Source organism: Typopeltis vanoorti, chromosome 21, assembly GCF_054136105.1.
Source record: "Typopeltis vanoorti isolate ZY-2024b chromosome 21, IOZ_Tvanoo_1.0, whole genome shotgun sequence".
Classification (NCBI taxonomy): Eukaryota; Metazoa; Arthropoda; class Arachnida; order Uropygi; family Thelyphonidae; genus Typopeltis; species Typopeltis vanoorti.
Window position 1 is genome coordinate 51424687 of NC_143569.1, and position 20786 is coordinate 51445472.

At 34.2% G+C, this 20786-nt stretch overlaps 1 protein-coding gene across 3 annotated transcripts in view; it reads right to left on the reverse strand.

Moving 5' to 3' along the window:
• unk (RING finger protein unk) overlaps nt 1–20786 on the reverse strand; it is a 343825-nt gene that overhangs the window by 75208 nt on the left and 247831 nt on the right. For all 3 annotated transcript variants that reach the window (XM_090411598.1, XM_090411597.1, XM_090411600.1), the window contains 2 exons: nt 9510–9723; nt 932–1048 (listed from right to left, as the gene is read on the reverse strand). In XM_090411598.1, the coding sequence (XP_090267724.1) occupies nt 932–1048; nt 9510–9723 (331 nt within the window). The remainder of the gene's footprint in view (nt 1–931; nt 1049–9509; nt 9724–20786) is intronic.

Consider the following 20786-nt stretch of genomic DNA (forward strand, 5'->3'; position numbering starts at 1 on the left):
TAACTCGAATCAAAGCATTGTAGGAAACTGTATAAGAAATACCGAATTTCTTTCAGAATAGACAGCTAGAACTTGGATAACATCAGCTGAAGAAAGTGCAAAATCTGATATCAGTACGATAACCTTGGATTATCTATTAAAAAAAAAAAAAAAAAAAAAAAAAAAAACCGGAATTGAATTCTAATGATTGCATGTGTTTTACCATCTGACCCAGAAACACATTTATGGAAACATAAATGAACACCATGAAATTATTGAACACCTTGAAATATGCCAAAAATATAAAGTAATTAATAAGTTTTATTAAATGTATTTTTTCCTCTCTTGGTGTTGTTTATACAGTGAAGAATTAATGACACCTAAGACTTTCCATATGTATAAACACCATACACGAACTACATTAAAAAAAAATTGTCAAAAAAAAAAAAAAAATGATGTTAAACCTCAAGTTAAGAGATGGGAAATATTCAACTTAGTTCTTTACTGATCCCAACATATCACCCATTTTAATTTATGCCTGCAATTACTAGTGCCAATTTTGCAATAACAATAACCAAGAAATAATACTGCCAACAACTTTTATCCATTATTTGCATTAAAAGTGACCTTTGGATCAAATTTGCCTTCTTTGTTGATTTTTTTTTTTTTTTTAAATACATTTAATTTTTAAATTTAGTTTACAAAAAACAATCTGCTAAAGATAGGTCAACTTCTTGCTAGACTTCAATAAATCTTCTCCAAGTCAAAAATTCATTACCATCACAAATTTTTGGTATGAAAATCTGCAAAAAAGCAATAATAACAGGCAGAACACAATATATCAATAGCATTCTTAATCATAAATCAACAATTGGCCAACATTTAAAAATTCAAATGATTTCAAATGGGCTTTTCTACTAATTTTAGATTTCAAAGAGAGGTCAACACTTACCTGAACCAGTAAGGCTACTTATTGGACTATTCACAGCATTTGATTCATTTTCTAGATCTCTGTCAATCGATGCTTCAACATTAATATCATCTAGACTCAGATCTTCTAATGCATTTCCTAAGAAAATTATAATAAACCTTAAAGAATTTCTGGTTTCATTTCAAGAACAAATTGCAAAATGTTCCATGCTTGAAGTTAAAACAAATTTCCTACCATCATATCTAATTATTAAGCAGAAGATATCTAGTATAACTGAGCAAACCAAAGTGCTAAAGTTGCAGTTATGGGGGGGGGGAGGAAAGGGTTATGGAGTAAAAAAACATGATTGTGAGGCATCTTCTTCTCATATATGGAATGCCTTGTTGGTTGTTGATGGGTTATAGTGATTAAGGTGTAATTGAATGGTACTAAATTGGCACAATTACCAACAAATGTTTCTGACCTTTCTAACCAAAATGGGAGGGGGGGGGGAGAGAGAGAGAGAGAGAGAGAGAGAGAGCTGATTTTTCTTCCTTTCTTGACATAGGCTATTCACTTTATTTATTATATGAAAGTGCTAATGCATAAGTCAGGCTTTTGTGCTGAAAGCTTCTGTATAGGATGATTTATACTACTAAAAGAGAAAGTTTCATAACGCCAACTTAACAAGAGGAGGTGAATATATCCAGAATGATGGTCACATAAAAAAGTGACGTTTTTTTTTAATAGTTTGAATTTGTTTCAGGTAAGAATCCACTTAGAGAATTACTCATTAACTTCAATAATTACAGCAATTATTCTACTTCTAAAAATAAATTCAGATTTTTAAGGCAAAATCTTCGTATCAGTTTTTTTGTGATATGGGGAGGGATTACTTGGCAAGACTGAGTGGAAGCTGATTCTGTTTGCAATTATGGATGAATTAATGCTATCAGACAAGTGCATTATGTCTACTATTGTACCAGGTCAGTTTGTCAATTCTTTTGCATGATCAGAAACTTAGAAAGTTTTCACTATGCGAATGTAAGTCTTTACAACCGATGGGCTCTGTTTAATTTTATTACCAAAAGAACAGATCATTTATCTATTGTTAGTAAATGCAATTAGTCTATAAATCTATACATCCATCTAATTAAATGAAGCAAGCACATAGACTAGAAAATGCCAACAAATTTCATAAAATTATCAGTCAATGACTTGATATTTTATATATAAAGAGATTATTTTGATCGATCGGTTTATATAATTTCAAACTAATAAGACATATCTTAAAAGAGAAGGAAAGATATCAATATCCTATTCCAGTAATGGAAAAAGGTTTATACTATAAAAAGGGAGGTTTCAATAGAACAGATTACCAAAAGAACAGATCATTTATCTATTGTTAGTAAATGCAATTAGTCTATAAATCTATACATCCATCTAATTAAATGAAGCAAGCACATAGACTAGAAAATGCCAACAAATTTCATAAAATTATCAGTCAATGACTTGATATTTTATATATAAAGAGATTATTTTGATCGATCGGTTTATATAATTTCAAACTAATAAGACAGATCTTAAAAGAGAAGGAAAGATATCAATATCCTATTCCAGTAATGGAAAAAGGTTTGTACTATAAAAAGGGAGGTTTCAATAGAAACTAGTATGTTATACACATTCCCAGACCAGAGCCAGTAAACTCATTGTGTGAGGGCCCCTCCCCTCACTCAATCAGTAAAGTGTCAATATATATACCACCAATTTATTCATAACAGATACTTATCTACCACTTGGCACATAAAAAAAAAATACATACTTTTCTATCTCACTCCTCTCAAATGGTCTTGTTTCTCTCCTGATTATGAATAATCCTTTCCATATTAATCTGGTAAAACATTTCTATCATATCACTTTTCTCCCAACTATCCACCAAGCTCAGCAATTTACACTCCCTCAATTCCTCATAACAGTCCTGATTCTATTACCCTGGTTACTCTTGCTGGAACGTGTCATGTGTTCAGATTTAGTTATTGGGTGTATAACACCATACCTGAAAACCACCATGTCTAAGTGCTTGTACAGTAATACAACTAGTTCTCTGTCTATATTTGACACTTGTAATTGCAATGTACTGTGTGGTCTTCACTGCTTTTGCATTAAAACATTGTATTTGTCAATACCCAAATCATAGAAAAAATAAAGCATAATGTTAAGATGTTGTTTATTCTCTACACAACAGAGATCAGCCTATTTTCTCTTCCATGGAGCAACATCTTATTCACGTGTTGTTTGGCATATAAAAATGTCAAGCAGGATATTGTTCAAGATTTCTGTTTCAATTTCTTGGTAGGATTATTGTTTACAGTCTTCTGGTCCAAACACTGGCATTGAAATGAAGCAGTTCCTACAAATAAGAAAACATCCATTGCCCATTCCACCTTTAAATTATTGTTAATTTTAAAGAAATTCAGCTGCTATATACTTGATTCTTCTCTGGATTAGCCTCAGCTCTCTAGAGGTGTGTCAAAGCTACTTCAGAGAAGAATCAAGTATATAGCAGCTGAATTTCTTTAAAATTTTTAGCTTCCATCATCATCAAATTCCTGCTATGTACCCTCAAGGGGTGTACAGGATATGACAGTACTACATGAAAAAATTACATCATTACTAACTTCCTATCTACAATTTTCCTCCAAATCAGTCTGTTACTTGTCAAGACTCCAACATTATCAGATCTTATATTTCTATCGTCTAAGGAGCTTCCTTTTCTGTCTATACTAAAAAAAGCTCAGAACAGTTTCAAGAAACATATCATTGCATTAAATTTAAAAAAAATGCAAAAAATTATATTCTTGTTTAATCCTTTTCCAAGTGTAACTAAACAAAGTTTGCACGAAGTTTCTTCACGACTAGGCTACTGGCATAGAGAAAAAATGATTAAACAAGACTAATTTCTTGATATTCTTAATTTATAACCAAGTGAAAAAAAAAATTGTACAACTAGTTTTAATATAGATCATATTAGAATGAGTCATATTTTTTGAGCAAGTCACAGAAATTATAATAGATTTAGTTTAATCCTTTATCCCAGTGAGAGCAAACAAAGTTTGCGCCTGAAAATATCTTCAGGACTAAATATAGTGTTGTACTATCTTATCCAGTAAGTAGTGCAACACCAAGGCAACTCGTGGCAAAGGTGGAGCAAGCTACCAGGCGGCCAATCCCTTTAATGCATAACAGTATACATATCCACATAGGAAATGTGTTTTGCATTATGGGAGATACTGGGTTAGAAGTGCCTGGTAGCTTGCTCCACCTTTGCCACGAGTTGCCTTGGTGTTGCACTACTTACTGGATAAGATAGTACAACACTATATTTAGTCCTGAAGATATTTTCAGGCGCAAACTTTGTTTGCTCTCACTGGGATAAAGGATTAAACTAAATCTATTATAGTCTAACCTAGTGATAAATAAATTTTCATCACAGAAATTATCCTCACCGGCATGAAGGCCTTCATCTTCCATTCTACTCAGAATTTTTGTCTGCTTTCCAAAACCTAGTTCAACAGCAAGTGTATCAGAGCAGTTGAAGAAAAAAAATTCAGCTTAATGAAGGTGGCTTGTATCAAGAACTCCAGCTTCAATGTTTTGCTTATACTAAAGCATACAACAAAAATGTAAAGCAGTCAGCAGATTCAAATCCAATTTCATAAAGCCCAACATCAGAAAACTTGCCTCCTGTCCAAACAGAAGTTGTGCCTTCTGGTCCCTTGCTAAGAACATTGGACTCAACTTCTGCTCACCTGCACTTCCTCCTCTTCTCCTCTCTCATCCTGATGGCACCACTGTTATTTCACCCAAAGATAAAGCCAATCTCCCAGCATCAGGCTTTTCTTCGAACTCCTGCATTCATGATCAAGAGAAACTGCCGCCTACTATACCAAAATCCATGCACTATATGCCTCTTGCAGTTTTTCAACAAAAAGACATCAGAAAATTACTAAAGTTGGACACACACACACACACACACACACACACACACACACACACACACACACACACACACACACACACACAAAGTCCCCTGGTCTTGATGGCATCTCTCCATTTATTCTTAAACATTGTATTCTAGAATTAACACCCACCATGGCACTTATCCCATCAAACTACCAACCAAATGTCATTACCCCAGTCCTCTCCAAAATAATGGAAAAAGTCAAAGGCCATCTTCTCTGCAACAAAGAGGCACACCAATTAATCAGTGACCACCAGTATGGATTCTGCCATTCAAGATCCACTGCTGACTTCTTAGCTTACATCTCTTAGTCCCAGCACTGGACTTGTACAATGGAAAGGTTCAGCAAAACTTCTGCTGCTGCCCTTGGTATTTCCAGAGCTTTTGATCCGTCTAGCATTGACGACTGCTAAACAAAGTGCCATGCTTTGGTCCACCAATCACCCTCTGTAATTGGGTTGCTATCTTACTCTCTGATCATTCACTATATGTTATGCGTGATAGCTTCCTCTCTTCAAGCTTCACTATCAATGCAGGAGTACCCCATGGCTCTGTCCTATCACCTACCCTCTTCCTCCTGTACATAAATGACCTAATCTCAATCACCACTAATCTTATCCACAGCTTTGCAGATGATGGTACTCTCCATTCATCCTACCCATTTGGCAAACCATGCAAGTGCACAGATATTCCAAACATCAAAATCATCTGTAACTAGTGCCTTAAACATTGATCTATGTACTATTCTTCAATGGGGCAAGGACAATCAGGTCACCTTCAAATGCTACCAAACAAAGTCTTGCCTCTTCTCTCACAAAAGAAATTTTGGCTCACATTCCCTTACCCTTAGTAATACACATATTACTAGACAAGACCAGATCTATCTGCTTGGATTCACTTTCACCTCCAGCTTCTCTTGGCACTATCACATCTCAATAATAGCTTCTCAGATTTTATTTTATACCTAACCAATTCTTCACTATATACAAATCCCAAATCCATCTATGTTTAAAATACTGCTCACATGTTTGGGGTGGAGCATCTAAAATTTCCCTTAAATTCCTTGATGGTGTCCAAAGGTGAGCAATTATTACTGAAACAGTGTTTCAATAATAAGTCTATTCTATAGATTTTTCAATGGTCTTTCTGCTCCAGTGAATTGACAACCATCATTCCTCCACTTTCTGGTGTATCTGATAATACAAGAGTAGCAGTTGCCCAGCACACCTTTACTGTGAAATTGCAAACATACTGAACTTGGTTTTCTTCTTTGTCTTTTATTCCATCTACCTCCATCCTTTGGAACAGACTGCCACAAGCAGTATTGTAAAACAACTACAACCTACTACTCTCAAAAAAAAAAAAGTCAACTTTCTATCTGACTCTCCACCTGCATCTCAGACAAAGCACTGATGTGCTTATAGGTTCTTCGACCTCTCATGTATGGGATCAATATTAAAAATACAGAAATGCTTATATCTCTTTTGTACTTTGATTGTTTTATTTCATTAAATAGAGAACAAGTTATCTCTTAGATTCTTACTTTTCCTCCAATTCTTGCAAGATAATAAGTAAATGTTCATCTACCATTCCAAATCTATAACATTTCATGAGACCCGTTGATTTTTCAGTGGAAGGAGATCAGAAGAATCTTGTCCAATCTGGACAGCAGCTAAATAAATGCCATGAAGGTTTGTGCTTGAGAGTTGATAACTACTATTTTCAGTTGCCTTGTTATACTCTATATATGGAATCTTATCCTATAGCTTGGAAATTGGTTTATTACCAACCCATTTCTAAAGGCATGAATGTTCAAAGAGTCACATCTTTCCACAGAAATTGCTATGGGTTCAACATTATCACCTAACCTAGCTTATCTAGAACCCGAAATAAAGAATCTTTACTCTTGACAAAAACCATCTATTTGGCTACGATACACTGATGATTAATATGATATGATCATATTAATCATCAGTTAATCACATCTAAGAGAATGATCATATTAATCATATAATTAATCACATCCAAGAGAATTATAACTTTAGAGAACTCCCATATCCTACATCAAAGGTATCTCTGAATGATTAGCAAAGATTATAAATAGTTTTAACTTAACAAATATGCAACTACTTATACACAGGGATTGAAATTTTGCACATGCACTGTACTGTTCGGTTGTTTAAAATTCCTTACCATTGTTATTCATTCTAACTGATGATGTCTTACGATATGCAAGACGAAATATAAAAAAAAAAATCAGCTGACACCATTTATTCTCATATAGGGAGGAGACGAGGCAGTTTTAGCCCTATCTAACTTTCAGAAACTGAGAGGGCAGTTCAATCTAAACTGGGAGCCAATCAGAGATAGCTGGCTAAAGATATCCCAAATTATACATGGTATCCAGTGAAGCAAAGTGGCTGAGAAGTGCTGCTGTCTCATAGTCCCTAATCCCAACACTGTTTACTGTCTGAAAATAGTATGGGCTCTATGGTCAATTTTCTTGAGTTTATGGGGTGAAAAACTCAAGTTTTTGGGAGAAACAACCCACTTGGCCGTGCCAGAGATTGACTAACTTGGGAACTGGCCAAAAAAAGGGATTAGTAAAGTTCCTCTAGTCAGTAAATAGAATAGAACTTATGACACTCTTTCTTCGGGAAGTCTAGCAGCACTGTTGATGGCACATGCCACTTTCGTGAGCTACACAGATACTGAAGAAGAAATATTTGTAAAATAAAATTTTCTGCTGTGGCACGTGTGTGAATGCTTAACTAAACTGAATAAATACTGCAACAAATTGAGCAAGAAAATCTCAATGAAAAGAAAGACTATTTATTGGGTAAAAACACTAGAAATATCAACTGCATACTGAATGGAGAAACTACAGAACAAGTAAAATATTTCAACTATTTAAGCATATTTTTTTAGTGAAGATTTTGAATTAAATATGAAAATAATGGAATGAGAGAAATTAATCAAAACACTAAACTAGCTTCACAGCATTGAAACCAATTTTAATTTGTGTATCTGCAGGTAAGAGGAGCTTTGATTTAATTTTATTTACATAATGCAATGAATAGTTTTTTTATGTTTACTTTATTTATTGCATCCATTGGAGAATGCCGATCATTACAAATGTGTTTTTTGTCTATTATCACAGAGTTTGTCATGATGTAATACAACCAATGAAGGATAGGACCACACATATCACTTCATCTTTAGTCAGCCTCGGTTGTAATATGAGGTAACAAGTTAATTGTTACCCAGCAACAATTAACAATGGTAATTAGCTTAACCAGTGACACAATATATACAGAATTCAACCATCAATAGTGGATATTTAAACTTGGAAAGTTGAGAAAAAAATCATTTATTTTCCCAAAATATGTCAATTATATTAATTGATTCACTGTTTTTCAATTGTTTCTGCGTTGCCACCATATCATGACAACACTGGCCCCATGCATTCAGAATGTTTTGGAGTCGATCAGAATTCAGACATGCGCTAGTGTAGTTATGTGTAAACCTGAGGGTTTATTTTATCGAGTTTTTTCATGATATTGAATGTTTTCAAAGTTTGCTTAATAACTGTAATGAAACTATTACTTTTTTTTCCCCACAAAAGCGATTCAAGCCATACATGTTAGAAGTGAAAACTTAGCAAAAATGATATTAATAAAAAAAAATAACAAATGGTCTTGTATCACTTATAAAATGCATGAATTTCTTTCTTTACAGACTGATAAACACATGAATATATAAGTAGTTAATATATTTTCTTTAGCACTGGCAGGTATACAGGGTTAAAATTAGCCATAGCACTAAAAAAGCTTACAAAATGACCAGATACAGGAATAAACACATGAATATGATATATTAGGTGACTGATTTTTCAAGCCATGTGAATCTAAGAGCTGGATTAGAAATAAAACAGCTAATGAAAGAGAACACAGATGAAAGTCCTTAGAAAAACTGTAGCAAATAATAGCAGAATCTCATGAGAAATGGAGATGTGAGGAATGAAGAAACTATCAACATTCATTCAAAATTATGCAATAAGAGCTAATTTCAGATGGTATGATCACAAAAAAGAACCAGAGAGGAATTGTTAGCAAAAGTTGGTTTATGCCTGGAGGACAGAAAAAAAGACCGAGGAAAATTTCGGTGGACCAATGCAGTCAGAAGTATTTAGAAGAAGTACTTTAGAAGACCAAAATATAAGATCCACAATAGTTGAGTCCTGACAGAGAAGAAACTAGTTTGGAAGAAAATTTTAAATAGATAGTAATAATGAAACTTTTCATGTAGTTCTATTGTAGTATCCTGTGAGCACAAATCAAGAATTTGATGAGCATAATTATAAATTGAAATCACTGATGAAAAGATATGACTAATCTATGCAAAATTGTTTACATACTGATGTATCAATAAAGTGAGAAATAGAGAACTATATATAATACAGGATTACTGCAGAAGCCTGAAGCAGACTTTTCAGAATTAGCTTATTTAAAAATATATCAAAACCATATTTGCAGTTTTCTCATAATCATAAATATCAAGTATAATGAACACTGCCAATAAAATGTCAAAAAAACTCACCTACTACTGATTCAACTGTATCTGCTGCAGGATAGAAGGATGTTGCCAATGGAGACATGGCTGTTTTTAAAGATAGTGATGACGATGTTGTTGTCGTTAAGGGCCCGAGATTAACGCCATAAGCTAAATATACGCTCTGTTTCCGTCTAGCTTTTTCTAATGGTTCTAATGTTGTATCATTATCTATAGCTTGAAGCTGTTTCCGTATACTTGCCTAGAATGAGAGCAGCATACAACAAATGAAAGGCATATATTTTTTATTATAATTTTGTTAAAATATAATAACATGACTAATATTTAGTATAATCACTCTTTTTTTTTTTTTTTTTGAATTTACAGTTCATATAAGATGCTACTAGAATAGTATGATACTAAATCAGGTATAATCCAGAGTTGAACACTATCTACATTGGAAGTTTTTTCACTTGGTTATACTATATAAATTAAAGATACCAAGAAATTATATACTTGGTTTAATCTATATATATATATATACTTGGTTTAATATATTTGGATTAAACCAAGTATATAATTTCTTGGCATCTTTAATTTACACTATTTACATTGTTATTTATAATAGACCACATTAAGGAAAGTGGTATTGAATCTGACATTCCAGTGGAAGATATTAAGCAGTTCTTTACTCCATGCACGTGACATTATTTCTTAAATATATCTGCTAAACATCATGAGTGCCGAATTTTCAAATTTGGTTTGAAAATTATTTAGGCATAACTTTGTAAAGAATAGTGAATTAAACATGAATATAGTAAATCATTCATAATAAGTAAGGCTAGTATGGGGGTGGGAAAGTGAGTTGAATAGACACACAAATATTCTATGTCAAATCCCAGAAAAAGAGACTGCAGAACCTACTGCTCATTAGTGTCATATGTTGGCAGGAATTAGGGGAGAAGTACCCTACTGTTATTCTAATTCTTCTTGAACAGATGGGATTATAGTTGGAAGAAACTTTGTTAGGACTGCTAAAGGAATGGAGGTCAATGGAATGAAAGAGGAGAATCAGGTTAGGTAGCAGCTGAACCATAAAATTGACGTGTGGCTGATGATTATCTTTTTAATATGCATAATAAAAAGTGGAGGAATAATGGAATAGTGCCCATGAAAGTACTCTGTGAGAGGGGAAAAAAAAAAAAAAAAGAAAAGGAAAGAAACTTTGTGGAATAGCAATTGAAGTGAGCCAAGAGAGACTGTTTTCTCTCATTCTACATAAATGGAACAAGAGAAAAACCAGTCAAAGGAACAAGCTAATCATAAACAAGACAGTGATCAAACCAACTGCAAAACTAGATTAAATGAAGTCCTGTGTATGAGATTAATATACAGCAGAAAATGATGGTGTTAGCCAAAGGTTGCAAAGACTGTCAAAGCCTGAATGACTGGATGGTTAGCATATCTGCTCTCCAACCACCAGGCTACAGGATTGAATCCTGCATTATTTTAGAAATAAACAGATCAATATAACTGCATGCTGTATTAATATAAATGTGCTGTATGTATACTAAATCATGGTATTTATTGATTGAAATAAATATGTTTAATATTAAATATAATATTACAGCTTAGTATGCACAATTTAATTTATGTCAACAGTTTTTTCTCTACCCTCCCACCACTTAGTTTTGTACAAAAATTATTTTGGTCATCAGCTGCAGAAGCTTTCTCAGCCACCATATAGATGTTGATTCTAAAAAAAAATAAAAAGTCTTTCAAGACTGAGTGTTCCTCGGTAATCATAACAGGAAATTGCTTATAGTTAAATAAATGTCATTATTATCTTTTGGAGAATTGTACTGGGTAGAGCTATGTCTCCTTAAGAACAAGTGAGTTAGTTTCATGCACTTAAAGTAAATTAAGCAAGTTCTCTTACAGAAGCTACCATATTACAGATGCTTCTATTAATATAAATCTAAAATAAAGTGTCTATATATATATATATATATATAAAATAATGAACTATGACTGCTATAGCAGTCATAATTCATTATTATAAGGAGCTTCAGGCTAACTATTGACAATCTACACTGCCAATAATGAAAACTAGACTAGGGAAGGGTTGAGAAGACTTAGAATCTTAAGGAAATAGCTCTAGTCTGAAATACATTTGTTATTAATTTAACAGTTGTAAGTAAATAAATATAAGTAAATGCAATTTACTTATATTTGTTTTTATGACATCAAAAATGGGTTTGGAATTTAAGTTTTGTTCACAAGATAGTTTTGTTTATTTGCCTTTCTTTATGTATTAATATGCCTACTGTTGTGAATGGATGAAGGTAAAGTAAAAATTAAAAATACATGTAACAGCCATTCATCACCTTGATTAATATAATCCTTAGGTAACTGTATACAAGAATGTTGAAATTATGTATAAAAATATTCCATTACTTTTTATGCCAAGCATTGTTATATGTATTTTCTGTGTACTGAAAGTAATATGCTACCACTTAAATTTCATTTTAAATAGTAGTGAAGAGAAAAAGTAATGGCTATGAACTATCAAAGATATGTTATCTATAAATTAAAAACAGACAATTTAGAGAAATGAAATACTGAAAAAAAGATTGGATTTTGTGAATTTAAAGAAAAACTTGTTTTATAGATCTTGTCACATCCTAAGAAAAGGAAGTGACATATAATATTGAAGATAATAAATGGACCATTATACACAGCAATATATACAGTCTCAACAGTTAGAATTAAAGGAAATACAGGAAGATGGTTTGATGTAAAATCAGGTGTAAGACAAGGGTGCACATTATCTCCACTCTTATTGAATCATCTATATGGATCACATTATGAAAGAAAGTGGCATTAAACCTGATATTAGAATTGGAAATATCACACTTAGCCCTTTGTTTTGTGCAGATGATGTACTCCTAAAACATTCAGTGCAAGTCAAAGAAGCAATTGGAAGCTGTGATTTTGGAGGAACTCTTACTTTTTTATTTTTAGAAGTGTGGCATGTAGCGAGATCCTATTGGAAGAGGAGTTCATGTCTTTCTGGATCTGTGGGCCCACTCTTTTATCCACTATTTTTATGTATTGGTCACTTTTCATCATACTGTCAAATGATCCTGGACTGCCATGTGTAAAACAACCCAGAACATCTTTTTAGCTGGGTGTTTAGGAGCTTGTTGTAGGTTAGCAGAAGAAGTCTTCTCAGCAGTTGATTTGTGAACATAGGATACTCACTCTCTTTGGACAAAGAAATATCTTTCACCTGAGAATGTGACCTTCTTCCACTTCTCAACAGTCCAATCATTGTACACTTTTGTCCACTGAAGCCTCTTTTACTGCATAGCCTTCACAAACAGTTTTTTTTTTTTTTGGCCTGTGGGTAGTCCTCCCTGCTTCCAACAATCTTTGACGGACTATCATGCAGTGGCAGCCAGTGAAAATTTTAAGCGGGGGTACTGAATAAAAAAAAAAAAAAATAAATAAATAAAAAAAAAAAAAAAAAAAAAATTTTCCTAATTAGTAACGAATTTATTAATAAATAAATTTACATATTAAAAATTGCTGTATTAAAAATATTTCATCCTCACCATGAACAAACACCAATAAAAGTTTTGTATCAATAGCAATGACAAGTGCAAACGAATATCAGCGTTAGATTGCAGTGCATTTGTTTCATGTAATGATAATTGAAAAAATATAATTCTTTTCATATTTTCAACAGTGACACTCATAATTCAGCCTTGTATCTATAATAAATAAATAATTATATGTTATTTTAACAAAATAAAATAAGATTTACAAAAAATAGTTCACCATGCACACGCACCAATAATAAACCTTTCATATCTCACAGAAATAAGGAGTGTAAGCATAGTAAAAATACACCGCCATTTGAGCAGTTACAGTTGGGAATGACGTAACGTGCAATGACGAGCAAATGAATATCAGCGTTAGATTACAAAACAAATGCACTGCGACCTAAAGCATTAATCGAACAATTTCAATTATTAATATTCAATCAATGTCAAAACATAAGCTGTAACCTTTAACATGTTGTACTGCATTTATATAATGTTGTAAGCATTGTTATTATTTATAAACGCAAACAAAATTTAATTTTTTCCTTGGGGGTGCTGCAGTGTCGCAGTGCTTATGTATGGGCTACCACTGCTGTCATGTCAAAAACATTAATCCCACTAGCTGCCAAGTCTCTATTTAAGTCTACAGCAGACAATCTTGGATTCATTTTGCTAGTTTCATTGCCCACATTTTCCTTTTCTGTCAGGAGAAAAGGTACCTGTCTCCTTAAAACTTTAAAATCACATTAACAGTACCCAAACCAACAGCACACTCATTGAAAATTTTTCTTTAAATCATGGATGTGTGCTAAGAAAGAGTACATATTTTTAAGCACTTTCTTCCAGATTTATCCAATTTTATAGCTACATGAAATGAATAAAACGCTATGAATGTGAACTTGTTTACACTATTTAAAAGAGTACAACACTATTAATAAACATTATAGAGACAGTTAAAACCCACAGCACTCAACCAAAATAATGAACTAAAACCAAAACTATTGTGAACTGAAACAAAAACTAAAAACCAAAACCTAAAACTTGATGAAAATTCAGTTTGTTCAGATTACTTTGTTCACTACTGTAAGAGCTGTGAGAAAAATTAGGAAAGTAAACAAATATCATCAATGCCAGAATCATATTAAAAAATAAGATATTAGAAAGGAATCTGACACGGTTTATATTCAAGACTATGGGAGCTGGGGCAATCTAAGGTGGTAAGGTAAATTAAACAGAATGGGAGAGGAAAAGTTAATGCCAAGAAGGCAAAAAGACCCAGAGGAAGTGCAAGATCCAGGTAGTTTGATTCAGTCAGATAATACTTTCCTTGAGTGTTACACAGTGATCAGCATTCATATCAAACAAATTATGGGGACTACAACTGTGTTAGAAATTATTTTAATTTTCTGACGTTTCAAACTTCACATTAAGGTCATCATCTGGAGTATACACACATATAAAGGGTAGTTCAAAATTCCATGTACAAACTTTGAGGGGAGGTAGAAAACATCAAAAACAACCATATTCACATAGGAAAGCATTACCAGAAATGTCACCAGAAGGTACTAACAGGGACACAAAGACACAAAAATAACACAAGGCAGTAAGTAGTGTAAAAAACTTTATTAGGCGTAACTGAACAGCTCAATAGTAGTTGGATACATAATATGGTTTCACATCAGGTGCTCAAAGTTACGACCATTAGCAGTGATGCATGCCTGACACCGACGACACCTTGATTGCCATATATTTTCAAAAATACCTGGAGTTTCCTGGATATTAGCAGCGGCGATGCCGATTCTTGCCACGAGAACCATGTCAGAGGCAACAGGCATTTCGTATACCATGGCTTTAAGGTCCCCCACAGAAAGAAATCAATGCTCGATAAATCAGGTGAGCATGGGGAGCCATGCGAAGTCCACCATGCCCAATCCATCGAGCCCAAAGGACTGTCCAAATACTGACACACAGAAATGACAAAATGGGCTGGAGCCCAGTCATGTTGGAACCACATCTGCCAACACACAGTCATTGGAACATTATTCAGTAAATCCGGTAGAACTTCTTCCAGAAAGTTTCGATACTTCTGGGAGTCCAGTTGGGGTGGTAACAGGTATGGGCCGACTAAACAGTCAGCGAGGATACCTGCCCATACATTAATGGTGAAGTGTTGTTGTGCAGCATGTAGGTTCTCATGGGCCCACACATGAGCATTGTGGTGACTGAAGACCCCATTCGCGTGTAAATGAAGCCTCATCCGTGAACAAAACACAAATTGGAAAATCCAGGTCTACAGCACTTTTCTGCAGAAATTACTGCACGAATTCCATTAGGAAAATAAACATAGAGGATAATCTTCAGCCATGAGTAACTGGACCCGTTGCAGATGAAATAGATGCAAGGACTCAGAGTGCAAAACATGCAATACACTGAATTGAGATACTCCTATAACAGAGACAACGACACGTGCGCTTGTCTCTGGATTATTATCTATCATATGCAACACCTCTTCATCTATGGCGGAATTCCATATCAATCGTGGCCGCCCACTATCATGCCTGCAATTCCTGAATGATCCATAGTCACAAATTCTGATGCAAACGTGCAAACATTTGGTGATGTGGTACACGTCTGTTTGGGTACCTTTCGCAATACATTTGTACAGCAGCTCATCCATTACCGCCAGCTAACCCGTAAACGAGGTACATGTCTGCCATCTCAGCATTCGCAACACGATGCATGTTCTTCGTACAATGTTGAAAGCTTGAATGAGGAAGCCCAAATTGCTCACCTGGAGAGCTGCCGAACAGCACCACCTATCACTTTTGGGTGGTGTTTCCGGTCATGCTTCCAATCTGAATATGGTTGATTTTGATGTTCTATACCTCCACTCAAAGTTTGTACGTGGAATTTTGAGCCACCCTGTATACAGAGACAAGCTATATTACATTTCACACAGTATGCCTTCCTTCTAAAAAAAAAAAAAAAAAATTAAAAATAAATAAATTAATAAATAAAAATAAAATAATTACATCAAATCTATATTCTATTTATGACAACATCAGAGAACAATTTCATATAGATAGTTTTATTACAGCAAAAGTGATGTCCTAATTTAACTGTTATATTAGAGTTAAGATCCTGGATTACCTACAGCCCTATTTATAATTAATTCTTAGGCAGAAAGATTATTTGGGTAGAATTTAAAATTTACGGTTTTCCCAAGATTCACAAACAGAACATACTGCTCTGGCCGATAGTTGAAAGTATAGACAGCCCCAATTATCATCTAGTCAATAAACTAGCGTCAACACTCAATGAGTTAGTAGGTCATTCCCCCTCCTATATTAAAAACACACAACACTCTGTAAACAAAATCAAAGACATCACACTGGAAAAAAGCGATTTATTAGTCAGTTTCAATGTCTCTGCCCTCTTCCTTCTTCTTTTACACGACAAATTCCCTCCGATATTGCAATGCTCTCTGCACATGTACTACGTTATGGCTATTTTGTGTGGCAAAACACTTTCTACCTACAAAAAGAAGGTGCAGCCATTGGCTCACCATAATCTTTCTCCAATTGCTAACTTTTATATAGAAGCATTTGAGCAACGCGCACTAGATTCCTCTTCTTTAAAACCCAAAGTCTCGCTTAGATACGTTGACAATGTTTTTGCTATTTGGTCACATGGTCATCAGACACTCTCCTCAGCCACATAAACAAACACAAATGCATAAAATTCACAATTGAGATTGAAAGACAGAACACATTTCCTTTTTTAGATACACTTGTCACACGTCTTCCTTCATTGTTTACTGGACGCATACACATACTGGCCAATACATATATACACATAAACTTGTACTACAACCGAACACAAAAACTAAGTGTCATTAACACACTAAAAAACAAGGCTTAGAAGTTTTTCTCCAATGAACAAGCACTTAAAGATGAATTAAAAGTTATCAGCAATATCTTCCTGAAAAATGTTTACAGACAAAATACTACCAAGAAAATTCTTCACAAGACCTTACTTAAAAACAAAAATAAACTAGATTATAATAAAACTGTAAATAACTGTAAATAAATAACTAACCTAACCATTCCATACATTTAAGGGATATCAAATAAAATAAACCGAATACTGCAGAAATACAACTACCTTTAAATCTCCTGCAAAATTAAAGAAATTACTCAACTCATCCAAGGATCCAATTTCTCCGCTAGCCCACCCTGGTGTATACTGTATTCATTGCACCTGTAATTTGTGATATATATAGAGAAACAGGATGCACAATTCCTATCCGGAAAACAGGAATGGCACATTAAATTTAATAACTATGGTAATGGCTTTCCTGATCATGCCCTGAATACTCTACACAGAATCGACTGGAAAGGTATTTGTGGTTTACATCACACCAAAACGTGGTATGAATGTAAATTTAAGGAGGCCTGTGAAATTCTTATCAACCACCCTGATACCTTCCATATTCTTGGGATTTTTAGAATCCCAAGAATATGGAAGGTATATATTCTACCCGCATAAACTTTGTGCCTAAGAGTTAATTATAAATAGGACCATAGGTAGTTTTTGGTATTAAGACCACATTAATATAAAGAGTTTATTAAAAATAAATAATTAAAAAACCCGACAAGTTTTGTGCATCGTAAGACTCATTTCATCAGGGGTAATGGTACATAAAAGTTTTACACAACAAAAGTTTATTGACGATTAATTACAAACATTAGAGAAACAAGTGGAGACAAAAAGATTCTAAATTTGGTGCACACACTCTGACAAGCAGTGTCAGATCTCACAAAGGGATAGGCACCACTCTTGTGGCAAAAGGTGTCTGTGGTTGTAGCTGCAATTTAGTTTCTGTCAAGAATAGGAGGTTGGATTTAGATGCCTCTCTACACAGATGTTCATGAAGTGGATTTTTTTAAAAGGGATTTTGGCATGTTTTGTGTATTTTGTGTGATTTGTCATTTTTGATGAAATTAGTTTGAGGGAAGTATATGTAATCGCAATGACGCTATTCTCTGCTGTATGTTTCATTTTTGATTAAGAGATGAAAAGATAGAGGGGTTATCAATACAGAGAGAAAGCAGCCTCTTTGACATGTAACGCATAATCTCTCATAATAATCTTGAGAGGAAGAGAACTTATTAATAAAGAAATTAAAGCTATACTTGCATTTTGTAGTAGTAAGACTTATACGTTGGTTAGACATAACTGGTAATTAGTTTACGGAATTAACAACGCATATAAAGTATATTAATTAAAGGTATAGAAGTGGTTGGCCAAGTTTCCTAGGACCAAAAGTTAGAGCATTTTTTCAGATGTTCGTGAGCCGCATGACATTTTCTAAACATTTTAATTATTAAAAACACACAGATATGTACAATTATATGTACACGTGAATGTTGATTCAAATTTTTGCTTTTTTACATTTGTTTGTATTATATGAAAAATATATGTATTTATATGCACTGTATTTTCTGCATGCTATTATATGTATTATTATGTCTTTGATGATAAACACAATCTTCTTCTGCTGCTTGTCCCACTTAAGTAGGGTAGTTGTTTGTAGTGAGTCTCCTCCACAACCTCCTGTCTTGCGCTGTAGCCACATCCAAGCTCTTCATCCTCAAGTCCTGCTCCACCATCTCCCTCCATCTCTTCTTTGGCCACCCGCCTCCTCCCCTGCACGTCCATCTGCATGACCTTTCTTCCCCCTTTCTCATCACATGACCAAACCATCTCAACCTTGCCTCCTGTATCTTTGCTCCTAAGTTCGTAACTTTCACCGTTTCCCTTACATAGTCATTTCTCAGACAATCCTTTCTGGTCACACTGCACATCCACCTAAGCATTCTCATCTCCGCTACCTCCATCCTGCTGATGTTATTTTTCCTCAGGGCCACAGTTTCCATAGCATACGCCATAGCTGGTCTCACCACTGTCCTGTAGATTTTACCTTTTAGATTGATCGGCACCCTCTTATTGCATAGCACTCCAGCCATCTCTCTCCAGTTCCTCCATCCCACTTCCTTCTCAGTCTCACCATCCTCTTTCATTGTTGAACCTAAGTATCTCAAGTCACTGACCTTCTTGAACATTTCCTTCCAGATCCATCTCCTGGCTGCCATCCACTTTGCAACACATATACTCCGTTTTACTTCTGCTCAGTCTCATACCTCTCTTTTCCAGTACTTTCCAGTTTGACTGCCATTTCTTCCCTTGATTCTGCACACAGCACAATGTCATCTGCATACAACTTAGTCCAAGGCATCTTCTCTCACCTCCTCCGTCACAATATGAAACAGGAATGAACTTAATGCTGACCCTTGATGCAAGTTAACTGTCACTGGAAAACTTTCTCTCTCTCCCAGGCAGGTCCATTTTATCATAAACACAATAAAAACCAAAATTGCATCGAGATCCACAGAAAACAACTCTCATGATGGTATGCAGCTCATGGGCCAGATTTTGGCCACTGCTGTTATATGGGTCTACTAGACTCTTGGAATTTACTAAGTAATCATTCTTGTTGAGGTTGATATGATAAATCAGTATCTCTCAAGCATCTTTGAATTTTCTTTCATACCGAGTTTTGGTGCACTGCAGTGATTTGGTGCTTTCTAATCAATTATGTGGCACATTTGAAGAGCATTATTGGAAAGGCCTGTTTTTTCCGTAATGAAAGAATTTAACGTGTCATTTGTGTTTATTTATCTTTTCTTATTAGGATTATGTGCCTGTTCCTCTATGATGGGTAAATTGCAGGATTTTGTATATCCCCTGTGTGGGCAAGGTGGAGAAAGGAATCTTTAGAGGAACTGAGTAGGTTTTTTTTAATTTTGTGGGTGGTTTGTTGTCATTTTAATGTTATATTTATGCAGATTTCTTTTTTCCTTCAAATATTCCCCTAACGTATAGAATGACTAAGGGATTGACTCTTTTTTTTTTTTTTAAAATCACTGTCAGCATTATTATGAAGGATTCTGTTAAATGTTTTCTGTTGTAGCCATTCTTTCTCAAGGTTTTACTTATAATTAGATACTCATTCTTCAGAGCAAATTGTTAAGTCTATGTTTGAGGGTATTGATGATCCCTAGTTTTTGTGTTGGAGATGGTGTTATAAGTCTTTGTGTATCTATTGGCCTGTGTGTGTGTGTAGGGTAATTTTATCTTAGTTTTAGTAAAGTAATTTCTCTAACATGTGTTTTGTCTTCATAATTTATACACAATGAATGCTGATCACCATATAACCCTGAGAGAACAGACCACAACATAAACACAGAAGGGATTACTGCAATATGAACCAAATCTTGAACTCACTACAGTGCTACACATAACTACCTCATGTAAGAAGTTAACAGGCAACTGATTTCCCAAATGTTTTTCAGTACCCATTTATTTACAGATTTAGTTCATAGTGTTATTATTTTTTCTCATATATCTAACAGATAAGCTTAAGTATCAACGGTTATTCATGACTTATTTCTTTAATGATATTAACAACACCAAATGAGCTATTTTATAAAACTGTTTTATTAATTGCTTATATTTTGCTGAATTTTGAATCAGCATCATCAGAGCACATATATGCGACAATGAGTAAGTGAAACAATACAACTGTAATGGACAAAAGATCTAAAGTCCTATTTTGGGACCCTCTAATATTGGGAGGAAAAAAAAATTACAGCTA